Below are 17,500 nucleotides of genomic sequence, written 5' to 3' on the forward strand. Positions count from 1 at the left end.
GAGAGAGAGAGAGAGAGAGAGAGAGAGAGAGAGAGAGAGAGAGAGAGAGAGAGAGAGCACAGTTCCTGGAGACTAGAGGCTGTCCAATTATTTTGATAGACACTACAACACTGCCAAAAGCCTTCACAGCAAAGACATGCTACCTGCTTTACTTTCCCTTTGGGGATAAGAGTTCATGGTTGTTTGTGTTTTAGAGTTGATCTGTATTTAGTGTGACTTTTATCATGACGTGTTAGGGTCTAACAGATCAAATTAAGTTGATAAGTCAAGTGACATCACGTGTTACAGCAGAAAGTGAAGTAGACACTAACCTCCCACTATACTGCTCCAGAGGAGAGGGCAGACAGAACAACAGGAAGCTTGACTGGGCACAGGACAGAAAGAAATCCACCTTGTTCCCCAAGTGTCAGCATCAACAGTCAATTCACGCTTATTCCCACTTAAGCCCACATCAAACACCCACTGTGGCTAAATACACAGAGTGCTCACACGAACAACAACTGTGGGACCCTGGGGGTGAGGAAGAAGCTGCAGAGAGGTGAAGAACAGAGGCTGGGAGAACTGCAATCTTAGGTTCCATCTTGGTTCTTTCCCTTCATGATGTAGCTGGAGAAAGGAAGGTGCCTACTGCCAAGCTTCCGGTCACTCATCATCTGAAAAGTTCCTACATTTTCAATACACATTTGTGATTTGCATCTCTGCAAGTCCATTTCCACAACTGTTAAAAATTACCAGAGGCTTATAGATTAATTAGTGCAGCATCTTCAGCTTACTGTGCAGTCCAGTGCTAGATACTTAAGTCGGAAGGCTTTTTCATGGAAGACAAGCTTGACAAACTTTAGGAAAAGTTCTGACATTAAAAAGGAAAACAGGAAAGGCATTCATTTATGAAAGTATTTGTTCCAAATACGAAGTAGAGAGGCAGCAGGATTCCAGAATCAAACATGGAGCCAGCCCCAGGGAGCTTTGCATTGGTTACTATGTGCTTGGTGCTGGGATGCACTGTGGTGCTCCACAATGCCAACACCTGGAGGTAGAGGAAGGAGGATGAAGTTAAAGGTCCAGGGCCAGCCTACATGAGACATCTCAAAACCAACCAACAAACCTAGGTGTGGAACTGACTCCTAACGAGAGTGTACCTTGACTTACAGATGTGCCCTTTAGCTTTAGGAAAGGTGAGAGCACACTCACAGAAGGGCCCAACGTGTCACAAGCAACGTCAGACTTAAGAGTGGTCTCTGAATTTTTTAGAATGAAGAGAGCGCACTCTGTAAAAACACCCCAAATGTTACCAATTTGCCTGACAAAGTGGACAGAGCTGTTTTAAAACCTCAAATGTTACCAATTCACCAGCCACCTATCCAAGAACTAAGGCTCAAGAACAAAATCTGAATTGCAATTTGGTTTTAACAGAAAAACAAAACAAAAGAAAAAAATGCTAGTCTACCTTTAGGATGACCCGTTAAAGTCACCTTAGTTCCCTTGTCCTCACTTAGTTTCCTCTTCCTCAAGATGGTCGCAAGTCTGCCAGCCCTGCCCCCAGCACAGTCCCTTACTCTTTTTGTTTTTTATTGTTGTTGTTATTGCTTGTTTTGTTTTCTTTTATTAGATATTTTCTTTATTTACATTTCAAATGATATCCCCTTCCCCAGTTTCCCCTGGGGGGGAACAAAAACAAAAAACTCTGTTCCTTCCCCCTTCCCCTGCTCACCAACCCACCCCCTGGCCCTGGCATTCCCCTACACTGGGGCATAAAACCATCACAGGATAAGGGCCTCAATGGGCATAAAACCATCACAGGATAAGGGCCTCTCCTCCCATTGATGACCAACTAGGCCATCCTCTGCTATACATATGCTGCTGGAGCCATGAGTCCCATCATGTGTACTCTTTGGTTGGTGGTTTAGTCCCTGGGAACTCTGAGGGTACTGGTTCGTTCATATTGTTGTTCGTCCTACAAACCCTTCAGCTCCTTGGGCCCTTTCTCTAGCTCCTTCACTGGGGACCCTGTGCTCAGTCCAATGGATGGCTGTGAGCCTCTACTTCTGTATTTAGTCAGGTACTGTCAGATCCTCTCAGGAGACAGCTATCTCAGGCTCCTGTCAGCCAGCACTTGCTGGCATCCACAATAGTGTCTGGGTTTGATGATTGAATATGGGAAGGATTCCCAGGTGGAGCAGTCTCTGGATTGTCCTTCCTTCAGTCTCTGCTCTATAGTTTGTCTCTGTAACTCCTTCCATGGGTATTTTGTTCCCACTTCTAAGAAGGAACGAAATACCCACACTTTGGTCTTCCTTCTTCTTGAGTTTCTTGTGGTGTGTGGATTGTATCTTGGGTATTCCAAGCTGAATGGATGTGATGTGGCAGATCACATGGGCCTGCAGAAGGCACTCACTGCCCGGTTGTAGTGTGGGTGTTTCTCCAAGGGTTTACATGCTGGAACCCTGGTCCTCAGCACAGTGATGCTGAAGTGACACAACTTTCAAGTTCTATCCTTGGAGAGGGTTCTCCCAGGACCCTGAGCTTGTTCTCATGACACTGTACCTGGCCACTCTCTCTGACTTCTGCCAATCCCATCTCTCCTCTTGCACATCCCACCCACTCTGATGTCATCTACTCTCAGTCTTCACCAGAGACATGTTGATGCTGGCACCACATGCTTCACTTCTAGAACTGTGAGTTAATGAACCTCTTTCCTGTCTAAAGCTACCTAGCCCCTGATGAAGCTCATGCAGTATGCCCTGAACCCACACAAGGTACTTGGTTCAATCCCTACAAATGCAGTCTCATGCACTTTATGTTAGTAGCAAGAAATGATTTAATATGGAGTTTTCAGCCAGAGAAATGTCTTGTTGATTTAATAATCAGAAGCAAAAATGTTTAGACAGCAAGGCAGATTCACTCCTTATTGTCCACGCAGAAGGAGCAGAGTTAACTTGTTTTGAAAATATCAGTTCCCTCATTAATCCCTCTCACTCCACCTCTGAAGTGCTTACCCCAAAAATAAGTGATGTAAACTGTCTAGATCTTAACACCTCCCACTCAGCTTAAAGGAAAAAAAAAAATCATGCTTTCATTTTCCATTCACAGACACCAGGGTGTGCAAGTGTGTGTTGTATGTATGTTGTGTATGCATGTTAGGAGCATGTATGTACATGTATATGCATGTGTGTTTCCACTAAGAAGACAAATGCTGAGCAGGCTCTGAGTTACTGGTACTCTGCTGCTATACTGCTAAAAACAAGCAAGGTAGGGTGGCAAAAGGGATCAAGGTTTGGGTCATGGAACCCAGGCTGGATCACTGTCTCAATCAATGCTTCGAGGCCTGGGAAAATAGCATTCCCAAGATCCTCAGAACAGAGCTAGCACTTGGAAAGTGACTGGTGGGACAGCACAATTAATTATGACAAAAGGTCACACAAAAAATTTAGCATGGTATTCAAATTGGCTATGGCACAAATTTAGCATGGTATTCAAATAGGCTGTGGCACAACCTGAAGGCATCATTCTATCGATAGGCATATAGTCCTCATCCAAAGAGGCAGACTTGACTGCATTCAGAAACCTTTACCAGATCTGCTTTCAAGAATTGTAAATCAAATGATCACTGCCATAGTTTTAACCAAGTATCTGAATTCCAACAGGTTTTAAAAGGGGGTTGGGGGAGTGTCACTGAGGTATGTGAGATCTTTTAGAAGTAATGCTAGTAGGTTGTGGAACCTAGGAGAGTCAAAGACTGCCACTTTTCTCAACCAATATAATTTCTAATTTCATTTTAAATATGTACCCTTACACCCATGCATAAATATAGCTCTGACCCCTCACAAAAACAAAACAAAACAAAACAAAAAAACAAAAACAAAAAAAAAAACCCTTCTTTTGGCAGCAGATAGAAACCGAAAGCTACAACTAGTCAAAATGCAGAGCACAACAGACTGTGGAGTACCCAGCCCCAGTGGATACTGTGGAGTACCCAGCCCCAGTGGATACAACAGTAACTTTACCCCTACATTTAAGGTTCAGGGAACACACAGAAAAGGGAGTGGAAAGGCTGCAAGGGTCAGAGGATCATGATATCTTATGAGAGTGTGTGTTCTATATGACAGTGAAGTTACAGCCAAAAATATCCCAACAACATGACTGCCTAAACAAGTCCTGAATGATGACAACCCCAACTGACAAGCCAAAGAACATGGGGAATCTCATGAGGTCCCACTCTTACATGAAAAACTACAGACAATAACTACTGAGTGATGGATTATCAATCTTCCTCAGGGACGAGGCCCCTAGCACACTGATTGATGCAATACTTAACGGACTTAACAGGCTACATTTATTCTATGTATACATGGAACAATAATATAAAAAGAGAAAAGTGAAGTAAGAATGGCTAGAAAAAAACGGTAAAGACATATATGAACATGAGATTAAAAAAAAAAAATCACTATACTTCATCAGCCCATCATGAACAAGGCTGTTCTAAAATGAGAAGATAAACTACTTCTGGACTACCCATTGGTTATCATTTACTGCCCCACCAGGAATATTAAAACAACAACAGCAACAAATAAGCAAGATGAACCTGAACAGCTTGACTCAGCAAACGTCAATTTTCTCTTGGCTCTATTTCACATGGCTGACACACGCACGGCACTTTAAGATGAGTCTGAGGGAGAAAGGGCATGAACTAGCCAAGTCATCTAAGCCTAGTTCAGTCATCCATAAAACCATCTCAGAGCTACCAGAAGTATTAAGGTGAGCAGAGGATGTCTGTAGAATGCCCGACATAATGCCGACGGCAGACTAGATGCTTAATTGTAGTGGTTTTGTTTGTGAATCTGATTTGGTTCCAATGCTTACATACAGAATGCAGAAGCCTTGGGGCAGCGACAGTGTTGTTTGACTTGGCACTGTTCCATGTTCTGGGAGGCAGTGCGCTTACTTGCTTTGCTGTGAAAAATATTACTATTATTAAAGCAGGAGCAGCTGCTGGGCCAGCAGTGAGCAGCTCTTTTGATTTTTCTCTGTGGAAATAAGGAGTATCTAATTTTATGTAAATGCTACTAATGTGAATAAACATCACAAAAAAGGAAATGAAATTCATAAAAAGGAATAATTAATGGAATATAAATGAAGCCCCAACCCCCATCTAAAAAAAAATGGACTTTCTTATTCCATGTTTGACTGGGTCATGAAGAAGCCGTTCCAGTGAAGACGTTAGTCCTTGTTTATTCTTCTGTCTTGGTTATTTCACACTGGGAGAAAGACGATAAAGCCAAGGAGAACCTTTGCTCTGTCTAGCCATCCACCCATCCTGGGTAACTGTAGAAAGATTACTGAAAGAACACCATGCCATCACTTTGGATTCAATTGTTGGGTTTTTCTTGACCACATCAGCAAAGCTAAATGTGGGCAGTACATTCCCTCTAACCACAGCCCTTCATGTATCCCAAATGAATAGAGTAGAAGGGTCAATGAGAGGTAAGATGTGCAGAAAAACTACTATCTTCCAAGTGTCACCAGATATCAGGCACTTTACCTACCTTCTGTTACCTACTAGGTCTCCTGACATAAGGCCCTGTTGTCTCCATCCAACTCTTACTTAAATAAAAACATAAAGAGGTAGCCAGGAAACCTGGATCTCTGCTTGGCTGTGTCAGCTGTATGGAGGGGTGGGGGAAGCTGTTCCTAGCCTCTTCCCATTCTCTAAGGACCATCATGAAGGGGTGAGGGGGAAGCTTTAACCTGAACAATCATAGGTCCATCATCCTGCCCAAAGCTGACCAAACCAGAGGTGATCTGCTGTCCCAAGCTGGGCCAATCTGCACTTCCCTAGGTATATAGGACCAGTGGGAACATATCTGCCAGTAATCTAGAAGTGAGTAGTACCTTTATTGCCTGTCATTCTTCCTCTCATGTCCTACAGAATATTCTATGAGTCTTTCCAACAAATCCAAATGATATTTAACTAGTTCTATTTGTGTTTTGCTTTGCTTTATATGAGTATTTATGAGGGGTGGGTAGAGATTTGAAATTTACCAAAAGGACCATATGCACCTTTATTTTCTGGGCCCCACCAATCTCTTCCACAAAAGGACTGGATGATCTCTAGGTATTTTCCCAACTTTGATGAGCTCACACCATAACAAAAGAAATATCACCATACTTATTACAGCCCACTGCATGCTGGGTTTGCTCACTATGGCTGTCCTAGTCTAAGCCCATGGGGCATGATGTTACAGAATACAAGATATCGCTGTTATGTTAATAACAGAGTCGAGAAGAGCTTATATTTTCTTCACATCTGGCAAGAGAAGAAATGGTCTCCATTACTGTAGCTAACTCTTTGCTTTCTGCAATAGTTGGCACCAAATTCTAACTGTTTTGTGGTTCTTACCTCCCTGAGCCATAAGGTTCTGATTTTGTTTTCCTAGCTTCTGGGTGGCTAAATTGGGTACTGTCTTATCAAAGGGATACATATTCCAGTTCTTTGAGGGAAAATTATACCGTAGACTCAGCATTAAAATTCAGTTCTTATGTAACTGACCGCAAACAGCACCATGGCACAGGGCTGATCAGAGAAAGCTCAGGCCCAGGAAGAATCCACTGTGAACTCATTCATACATTTAGTTAAAACAAGCAGAGTCATATGGCTCCTAAGCTGAGCCACCCCTACTCCAGAAACAATTAAAATTACTTTACTGAGATGGCAGCAATTCTATGTCTTGACTAAACAGGAAGATACGTTCCACTCTAAAGCTCCTGCCTCCAAACCAAAGCAGAATTTCTGGTGGTCTCAGTGCTTCAAGCTATAACCAGCAAAGCACACTATATTCCAGGTAGGACCAAGGCAAACATGCCTCCCCAAAAAGGGACAAAATCAAACATCTGCGTTCATTATATAACAAAACAGCTCATTAAAGCAAACTCCAACAAAATCAAAAGAACAGTGTTTCCCAGAATTCGATGCATCAATGAAGGGACCCTGTGGACATGTGGCAGTAAACGAATTAGCTCTAACTGGCAAAAGCCTGGACCAGGGGACTCACAGGGAGCCCATCAAGCTAGCCTGAGTCAGACGGCAACACCAAGCACTGGTTCCCTCATCTAAGGGGTAAGAATACAACCACACTGAATGAGCAGCTGACTTCAGCTCAACACAGCTATGACCATGAGCCACAAATGGTCCCAATCTTTACTTCTACCCTGGTCCCATCTGTGCTGCCACAACCCAGATCCTTGAAGCATACAGAGTCAGCACTGTCACCTGACTTCCTCATCACCCACCTTTCCAAAACACTTCAACCAACTATAGTCCAGGTGACACACCAATACAATGCACCCACAGTAAACAGCAACAGTCCTGAGGGTAAGAGCCGTCATGGATACAGTGATCGCCATGCCAGGCAATACTCAGCACTTTACATACACTGACTCACTCTTCCCGTAAGGAAACAAGAGACAGAGAAATCTTCAGTAACCAGACCAACAAACATCCTGGATCAAAGAACTGAAGGAAACCTGGCAGGAGCATCACTTCCATCTACCCATGTATCATGACCGGTCCACGGTTTACTTACCTACTAAGGAATGTGTAGTGACAATTTTGGAATTTTGGTTTCTTTTAAAAACACAAACATTATCAGAATCCATTTTTTATTTTTGTTTGTTTGTTTTTTAAATCCCATGTGTTCAATGTGGAGTCTCTTCAGATAGTCTACAGCAGCTGATTATGATTTGCCTCATGCTCTAGCAGGGGCATGATTTTGCCAGCTGCAAATAGTTTCTGCAACTGTGTGGATTCTGGGAACTTTTCAGAGAATATATAGATGCTAGAGCCCTGGAAGGCTTAGGTGGTTGGTGGGTGGTTGCTGTTGGTAGTGGTTAGTTAAGTAGTTGTTCAAGGAAGAGGCAGAGGAGAAAGGAAGTAGAAGGAAAAAATTAAATATCCTGATGGTGAAGTCAAACTTGTCCTAAGGAACTCAACACCCCTAATGAGCAGGAAGTAGTCTAATGATAACATTACCCTCTTTTCCCCTCTATTCTTTTCTCTTCTATCTAGAGTTAGGGGGTTGAAAGGGTGGGGGGAAAGGGTGGGGAAGGGTGGAAGAAAGAAGAACCAACAAAGTAAACAAAGACCAGCTACAGGAATGCTAGGGCCTCTCCCTGGCCTCCTTCCCTATGGGAGGAGCACTGACTATAAAGACTTTGGTACTCATTGGCTGCCTTTACCAGGTCAGGAAATCACTTAATCACTGCCTCAAGGATACCATTTATAAAATGAGGAAACAGGCTTAGGTAAGATCTCTCCAGCCCCATCACTTACCCATCATTAAATAACACATGTAAGAAGGGATATGCCAGGAAACCCTCAAATGACTAAGTGATGTACATGGAACCTAACATTCGGGGCTTCAAAGACCCCCATACAAAGCACTTTTGCAAAGGCTTGGACAGTCTGAACATCTGACACAACTGGCTTTTGATGGAAGCCTCTTAACCCAGTATCAAATGAGTCATGACCTCACATAACATGTTTTTAGAGACCAGCATTTAACCCAGTGACTGGTATGTGCAAAATGAGCTTTACCTTCAGGCTTATTTCAGGCTTTCTCTCTAGAAGCTATATCCAGACAGCAGTGCTGGAGAAGACTCCCCCAGCAAAATACAAAAGAATCAAAAGCCCTGAATTCAAACCCTTGCCTAAGTTCCTCATCTTTAGACCTCAGTCTTCACATTGAAAGCAACAGGATTGACAAAATCTGTGTGAGCCCCTATATATAACTCATCAGCTTTACTCCACAGGGATGCAAAGCTCCAAGTTTCTTCTAGTGAACAGTAAGCTGAGTAAGATTAATACTTTGCTTCTCCACTTTTAGGTGGCTGCAACCAGCAAGCCAAGCATGGGACCAGGGAAAGATTATCAGCACTATACTACTAGCCTGGTGAGTTAAGAGTCCAAATCCAGTGCACAATAGCATGAAAGCTAAGCAGAACTATGCCAGTAGGGGTGTCCACCAACCGTTTTGTAATACTCTAACTGGTTACTAGATACAGCTTTCAATGAGCCTCTTGGAGATCGGCTCTCTACACTGCCAACCTCAGACTGGATGTTACTCAAGTTCCCTTTAACTCAACTATATACAGTGATTCCTTAGCAACAAGCATCCTATAAACCAGGAGGTGGTAGATGGCCAGGCAGCTCAAGAGCAGACAAGCTCTAAGAAGTCTACTGCAGCTACAACTTCCAACTGCAGTTCTTCAACCATAATGATGGAGGTTCACAGGCAAAAGGCTGGCCAACAATTCCAGAATACATATGCCAGGATGGAAGTGGAAGCCACATGGCTTTTTCATAGCTAATCAGCCGTACAGAGGGCTGCTGGCAGCACCATGTATCACCATAACAAACGGACGTTTGGGGAGAAGCCTAAGCAGACTAAACCAATTGGCTTGCCTTTTCTCCCCTCTCTAAATTTTATTTAAAAACTGTGAAATATATACAAAATAAATCTGGTTTAAGTTCATATAGTCTGTATCCAAAGTCCAAGTCTGTTGTCTACCCTACCAGGAAATTGTGGGACATTTAACCTCTGAGCTTTTATGTGTGTATGAAAGGATAATACTAAGAATACCACTGAATTGGCCTTTCTTTTATTATGTGAAGATGAAAACAATGTTTTTAAAATAACAGAGATGAATATGAGGGCATATGGCATTAGTGTGGTAGAATACAGGACTGACAGATTCACACCTTGCTGCAGAGTGCATGAATCTGAAACACAAGGGAAGCTGCATTCCCTGTGTCTATAAGCAAACAGTCATCGACCTTTGCTAGGTTCTGAGAAAACATGCCCTAAGTACTCCCAGACTGGATCAGAGGCTTGGCCTCCAGAGCCTAGACTTCTACAAAGGATACTGGTGCCACAGGGAGAATTCTCTTTTGTTGGTTTACCTTCAAGAGGTTAGGAATAGACCCAAATACATTTTCTCTACTTTAGGGGAAAATGGCCCACAGGGACTTAATCTAAACCCTCCAGAGAAGGGCTTTGTTGAGGTTTTGTTGTCTAAAACTACATTATTTTTGAAGGTGACTAACTAGTTCTTGAATATATTAAGATCTGGCTTTTGAATTCCTAGGTGAGAGAGTCCACAGAGTAGCACTAGAGACCTAATCTTACTTATCAAAGGCTAGATCTCTAGACATCAACAAGAAAGACAAAGCTCAATATTGTGATCAAAACTTCAAAGAGTAGAGCGACACTTACAAAGGAAGTCTGACTGGCGTACAAGAATACTCTACCGTTGATACTCTAGCTATGAACCAAATACACAGACACAAACATACATATGAGATACATAGTTACCTGTAAAATGGGACTATTAACAGTAACAGGACAAACATTAAATAATAGCATGTCTATATGGGGGAGGGAGGCATGCTAGAGAGATGGCCCAGTGGTTAAGAGCACGGGCTACTCTTGCAAAAGACCTGGGTTTGGTTCCCAGCATCCCTATGGTGACTCACTTCCCTCTGTAACTTTAGTTCCAGGGGATCAGAGGCCCTCTTTAGGCTTCTTCAGGCAACAGACGCATACATGGTGTACAATATACACATGCAGACAAACACTAATCCACAAAAAATAAAAATAAATAATATATATATATTATAATACAAACACACACATACACATTACTAGCACATAGCAGGAATATCAGTAGTTGACAATTGTTGTTACTGTTAATATCAAAGAGACCTCTGGTAACACTTGATCAAATGATTCTAAGCCTTCAAAAACACGTCTCCAAGCCAGAACCACACTGACATCTAGCTACCTTAGAAAGGCTTTTAGAGGACACCTGGCAGACACAGTTACTCGTGCCCAGTCCCCAAGCCTAGCAGTATGATACATTCAATGATGTGTGTATTGACTGGCTGGCAGATACAGTAAGATACAGTATTTAGCTTATACTGCTGTCATGAGTGTTCTGTATTAATTCTCCCATCTATGAACTCAACCTTTCAGTTCTATTAAGAGTTATATTTTTTTTTTCTTCAACACTACGAGCTTCCAAATAATCCAAATAGCCCCAGTGCCCCAGCAGGACTTGGCAACCAGGACTGCCACACAGATGTTCCTCGAAGATGTGCTGAGCACATCAGGTCACTTATGTAAGTTCTCACATTTCAATCTGAAACCCACATCCATACCTTTGAAGAAATATTACACTAAAATCACTATTAAGAGTTACCTGGAGCCGGGCAGTGGTGGCGCATATCTTTAATCCCAGCACTTGGGAGGCAGAGGCAGGCGGATTTCTGAGTTCAAGGCCAGCCTGGTCTACACAATGAGCTCCAGGACAGCCAGGGATATACAGAGAAACCCTGTCTCAAAAAACAGAATTACCTGGAACATGGGCAGGAAGAAAAGCTAAACTACTAAGGATCTTAGACACCTCTTCATGAGACCAAAACTGTGTTGTATGACAAAAGTGAAGCCTCATCTATGCACTACAAAGTCAATGAAATATGACTTTGCAGACATTTAGAATGTGTATCTTATGTGGTAAACTGTGTAAAGAATTCCCAAACTCCTTTATTTACTAATGAAACCATAGAGGAAAGTCATCTCTTTGGGCCTTTTCTTCTCAGTAGAGATAAGAGCTGTCCTTTCACAGAGGATGCATGTAGCCTTACACAACTGATTACAAGTGACTGTAAGTCCCATGGGCCTAAAACTGGCCTTATATGGCAACAGCTAAAGAAATGAACAAAGATTATCTCCATTAGCACCAAAGTAAAATGCTGGCAATAACCAGTAACCCTGATGAGTATGATGTGTTCTTCCTTGTACCCAAGGTCCTAAGTATTGGCCACTCCCAGTCTTTAAAGGGAGAATTCATCCCAATGTCTTGGTCCATACTCCTACAATGCCTATTTCCTTCTTTCTCAAGAAACCCTTGTCTTCTAGCCACTTACCCATAACTTCTAAAGGGTCAGAAGCAGAATAACATACACTAGTATGCTCTGGTTCCTGAATAAGCAAAGTATTGGCTTTGTGCTTGGAAACCACTTACAGGCCAGGATGAAACCTTAGCTGAATCCCAGCTGATCTCAAAGGCAGCCACTGTCCCAGCCAAACCATTACTCTCTGAACCATATGTGTCCCTCAGCCCTAAAAGGGAAGCCTTGAAGTAAGCTTTTAGCCTCTTCTTTCCATGTATATCTGATTCATTTCCCAAAGTGCACATCCCAAGGGGCTTTAAATATAAACAACAGCATCTGCTCCGCATGGTGTACTGTTTGACAGAGAGACACAAAGAAAGGGGAAAGTGTTAACCCCAAATTAATCAATTTGGTGTTCGAAGCTTGGCGCTCTAACAGGTTTTCAGTTGAGCCCCATGTGTGTTAATTAGTAATATGAACAGCAGACAAAGTCACAAATAAACAGGAAATTCCTAACTACCAGAACTAGGAAAAGACTTGCTTCCAAACAGAAGTCTAAGCTACCCAAATTACTCTCTATTCTAGAGTTTCCACATCACCAAAAAACAAAACAAAACAAACTACTCAAAAATTCTATTTCTAAGAATAACCATAATAACACAAGCCAAATTCTTTCAATTTCCAAATCTCTCACTTGTAAAGTATATGCAAACATTTCCTGATATGTTCACAAAGTTTTCCTTTTATTTTGGGAGCAGTAATCCCCCTTCACCCACCCCTCATACACACTACAACTTTTTTGGAGACAGGCTCTTCCTATGTATCCAATGCTGGGAACTCACAACCATCTGCTCAGTCTGTGAGTGCTGGCATCATAGTGTGTGGCTTGTCTAGTGCAGGTCCCTGCCCTAGCATTTTAAGTAATAAGGTCTTGCTGTGCAGTCCTGGCTCGTCTAGAATTCATTAGAAAGTCCAGGCTAGACTCAAACTTGTGGAGAATCCTCCTGCCTGTAGGGCCCAATTGATTGGATTACAGGTATGTCCCACTATACCCAGCCTATTTCTGAAGAACCAGGTTGAGATCTACTTAAGATGTACCTTCAGCTGTGTGATGATCCAACAATAAGACGCTAAACAGGCGTTTCATATAAAGAAGAGGTCACCACACAAAGTAGAACCAAATAGACCATGATTCAAGGGTTAAAACAATACACATTGAGGAAAATAATTTCTAAACCAAGCTGTTCTCAAGTTTAGAAAAAGAATGACAAAATTTTGTTATCCATTACTCTATAATTGGGACAAATGCAACATTTACTGGCATGTTTTAGAGACAAGAGTATATCAATGTATTCTAATATGTCACTTTTGAACTTTCTAAACTGGTTTCAATTCTTTCTCAAGCTCATAGGTCTATTCTACCTCACTGTAGCACGAGCACACGCGTGTGCACACACACACACACACACACACACAGAGACACACAAACAACAGGTTGGGGGCAGATGCCTATATGGCATTAACTCTATTCTAAAAGGTTCTCCAATATGCACAAATATTGCCCACAAACAGCACCCCAAGCATCCTTATCATTTGCTGCACAAACAGAATACAGTAACACTATCTGAGTGTGCAGAAAGTTACAGTAACTGACAGCTCTATTAGCAGGCACAGAAGAAGTTATCTGGCAGAAAAATAACCTCACAGTCTAATCAATGTTAAACCCTTTAGAGGCATAACCCATTAGAAATGGAAAAAAGATGACCACATACCCCTAGATGAGCATGCTCAGCTTCTTCCAATTATATGAAGGACAGAATCATTTTGAGGTTGAATGTCTGGCAACTGTGTTTCATCCCTGATATTAACCATCAAGCAACTGACAGGTCACAAGGGGAAGGGGTATTCATTACCTCTGGCTTTCAAATACACCTAGTTAGGTAGTATTTCTCCATCTACTTGAACACTCATTTCCATTACTCAACAATGACTTCCAGAGAAAACTCTAGAAACAACCCTTACCGGAATAAAACAGACTACTTTATAGCACCTGGCAGGTGGGCAAGATGGGACAAGGAAATCTCCCACCCCCTAACATTTCCATCTCTTATGTGTGCATCCAAATACCAGTTCACCATACATTAGACAACTTGACTACCAAAGCCAGTTCCAGGCAGAACTTCAAGATTCCCTATATTACTGAGGGCTGGCCCTGGTGACCCTAAATAAAAAAAGAGCTCCCTGAACCTCAAATAAACCAAGTGCCTAATTCCCATGAGGAAAAACCTCTTCCTGCCTATAACTGTCTTGTTCAGCCAGGACAGGCTTGGCTGCTTAAAATGAGAATGATATTTTGTGGCACTGAGAAATTGTGCTGAGTTTCTGGGAAATTGCCTTATTTTCACTGATATTTCACAGGCTTTTACATTTTATGTAAACATGTGTTTACACGTTTCTCTTCACACACCCCACGCTAGCTAAAGATGTAAAAGAAATAGCTTTGCCCTTGCCCCTGCCCCTGGACATCCATCCACCAGAGGGTCCTGATAGGCAGAACTGTTCTTTCCGCAGCTTCTAGTCCCATCTACCAGTCTGATCAGCTCTGCAGACTGCATTGAGTGTCCTGCGGATCTGGTGCAGCAAGCCTTGAGCCCTAGAGAGCCAAAGCCACTGGAGCAAGGGGAGCTGGGCGGGGACCTGTTTGTACAGACCTCCTTCCACTGGGCTTTTGCTCACTTTAGGCACAGGGGGACCAGCAGACACAGGCCCAGGGATGGCATCAGTCTCAATTGAAGTTCCCTTTTATTCCTTTGGGTTTTTCCACCAGCCCTTATCTCGACAGCTAAGCCTGCCTGGCCCCGCTGGGCTGCGGAGAAGTGCAGTCACGGCCCATCTCCAAGTCTCTGGCTGGTGACCTTGGCCACGCAGCTTCGCCTTTCTGCCCTCGGTGGCCTGATGCCATGTACTTCGCGGGTTAGGAAAGGGTCACAATGATGTGGAAGCGCTGAGCAGACTGCCTGGCACCCAAACAGGGTGCAAGGCAGAGAGGATCGCTCTTGTACTCGGGTGTCCAGAGCTTGCTCAGTCCTTCCCCACTTCAGCCCTCCTGGCTTTTAAGCCTGCAGGATCCCGGAAAGGGCCGCCAAGGAGGACAGCAGGGGCAGGGGGCTGCTGGAGGGGGTGTGGCTCCCCAAGTCGCCGGGCTCCCCAGGGCCCCAGCCCACCCAGTTGCCAGGCCGCCGCCTACCTCCTCCAGCAGCGTGACGGTGTTCCTGCAGTTGTGCAGCCGCGTGGTGAAGCTGGACGTGGTGGGCGAGTTGTAGTCCTCGGTGGTCTCGGCGATGAACTCGGACACGGAGATCTGGTCCGGCATCCTGCCGCGGGAGGGACGAGACACAAGCGGGGGCGGGCGTGAGTCACGGCGCAGGCTCCCGGGGCCGCCGGGCGGCTCATGAACGCCACGCGCGCAGCCCGACCCGCCGCGGCGCCTGGCCTGGCGCGCGAGGAGCGGAGTAGAGAGGAGCGGAGCGAGAGGCGCAGCGCCCTTCAAACTGCGAGCCGCGCGCGCGGGCGGCGGCCGGGGACGCGCCTCCCCGAGCGCACGCAAGGGGCGGCGGGGCGGGACGGGGCGGGGCGGGGCGGGGCGGAACAAGACCGCTCCGTGGCGCGGACCGGCGGCGAGGCACGACTGACTGGGGCGCTCGCTCCCGCCGCGCGGCGGGCGTCGCGCCCGCGCCAGTCACGGGGACAAACACGGAAGTGCTCTGCGCACGCGCCGCGCCCGCCCCCCCCCCCCCCCCCCCCCCCCCCCCCCGCCGCCCGGCCCGCGCGCGCGGCCCCCACCTCGCAGCCGCCCGCGCTGCTGCTCGTGCCCGTGGGGCTCCGGAACCGCGCCCCACACACACACCCGGCCGCCCCCGGAGCGGTTACTTCAGCGAGCTGGTTACGCGAGCGTTTTTTGCAAGAGAGGGACCAAAAAAAAAAAAAAAAAAAAGTTGTTCGTGTTCTTTTTTAGTCTCGAGTGGGTGCAGGAAGCGAGGCCCGGAAAGCCGTCTCCCTCCTGCGCGGACCGAGGAATGGGGGCGCAGCCCTGCTGCCCTCTGAACGCCAATGCTGTGCCTTGTGCAGAGGAGACAGGAAGGGTTGTTTTAAAATACTTTCATCTATCCATGTGCATTTGGGGTTTTTTTGGTTTTGTTTTGTTTTTTCCTACCCCAGAGGACCGCAGAGCATCCCGAGAGGCAAAAAGTATTTCTCAGGTGCAAATGCTCTTGTCGGCTAAGCGGGAACTAAATTTCTAATAAGAAAAGTACCAATTCAGCCCCATCAAGATGTCTACTGTTGTTAGTCCAAAATACCCATCTAATTTCTCACCACTGACTGGAAGATTTCTGAGAGCAACAACAAAAACTACCTAGGCCTTGGGGTTGGCCTACAGGAGCCCTTGAAAGCGTGTGACTGGTTTCCATGCAAGCCTGCTTTGGGAGGCAAGCACTGTGGCCCACTCAGACCTGCCTGCATACATACCGTCCTACATAGGCCATTGTATTCGCTGGCCTTTCTACCCAGGTGACCCAGGGACCCAGCTTGTCTTTACTGAGGACAGACAGGGAGGGGAAGGCTGCATGTCAAAAGGAAATGGTTCACCTCATAAGCTGACAAATTCTGAGATGAGGGATGTCTGCAAATGCAACATTCCGACTGTCTTGGAATCTGCTTTGCAGCAGAGGATCAGGCCAACAGGCAATGCAGAGAGGAGCAGGAGAAAATGGCAGAGCCATACATAAACCATGCGCAGAGAAGGCTCTGTCAAAGTAAGCAGAAAAGAATAAACAAGCCACACGGTACCCTGTTGGCTGGGAATCTTGGACCCCTAATTGCCTCTCATGAAAGCAGAAGACAGGGACACTCACTCATGCAGGAGGCTGAGTAAACGTTCATGGATGAGGACTTGCTCCCTACATAGGAAAAATGGTTTACTATGTGTGCTGTCTATTTCTCTGGCTTGACGGAATTGGGTCTGCACTGTGCCTCCATTGAGGTTCTTACCAGTGCTCTCCAACGCGGGAAGGAGCACAAAGAAACATTTCCCTGGCAGAGTAAAGTGTGAGAAATTGACCTCTAAAAAAACAAAAACAAAAAAACTAGTGAATAAAGAGGCAAACATAAGCAAGAGTACTTTCTCCCCTCAATACTTTAAAAGTCTGCTTTGGGACACCTGGAGGGTGAAGCTCTCAGGGAGAAAATAGGCAGGAGGAGATTGGCAGCTGACCATCCAAAGGGCAGGGTCACTGGTTGCCATGGCTGCAAAATGTAGCTTTTGAAGAATAAACAACCCAGAAGGGAATCCTACCTCATTTCTCACAGCATCTGGAAAATCCTGTAAGTTGGAACAAATATGACCCTTACTAGCTTGGACTAATTAAGTTCCCTGAGCCTCAGAAATCCCATGCTTCCCCATAAAGTACTGAGAGCAAACCAGTGAGCACTTGGGCTTCCTCCTCTGGGGCTTCCTCTGAAAAGACTTCTCTTCCTCAAGTCTGAGAGTGAATC

General features: G+C 44.9%; 1 protein-coding gene across 15 annotated transcripts in view; it reads right to left on the reverse strand.

Annotated features, from left to right (window-relative positions):
* The window catches only part of Asap1 (ArfGAP with SH3 domain, ankyrin repeat and PH domain 1), a 308,734-nt gene that overhangs the window by 218,661 nt on the left and 72,573 nt on the right, over positions 1–17,500 (reverse strand). For 6 of the 15 annotated variants that reach the window (XM_031359258.1, XM_031359256.1, XM_031359248.1 and 3 more), the window contains one exon: positions 15,195–15,321. In XM_031359258.1, coding sequence (XP_031215118.1) covers positions 15,195–15,321 — 127 coding nt within the window. Of the gene's footprint in view, positions 1–15,194; positions 15,602–16,594; positions 16,724–17,500 lie in introns of those variants that run through there. The other 9 variants (XM_031359247.1, XM_031359246.1, XM_031359245.1 and 6 more) reach the window with 5 other exon arrangements.

The sequence above is a fragment of the Mastomys coucha genome, unplaced genomic scaffold (assembly GCF_008632895.1).
Source record: "Mastomys coucha isolate ucsf_1 unplaced genomic scaffold, UCSF_Mcou_1 pScaffold7, whole genome shotgun sequence".
Classification (NCBI taxonomy): Eukaryota; Metazoa; Chordata; class Mammalia; order Rodentia; family Muridae; genus Mastomys; species Mastomys coucha.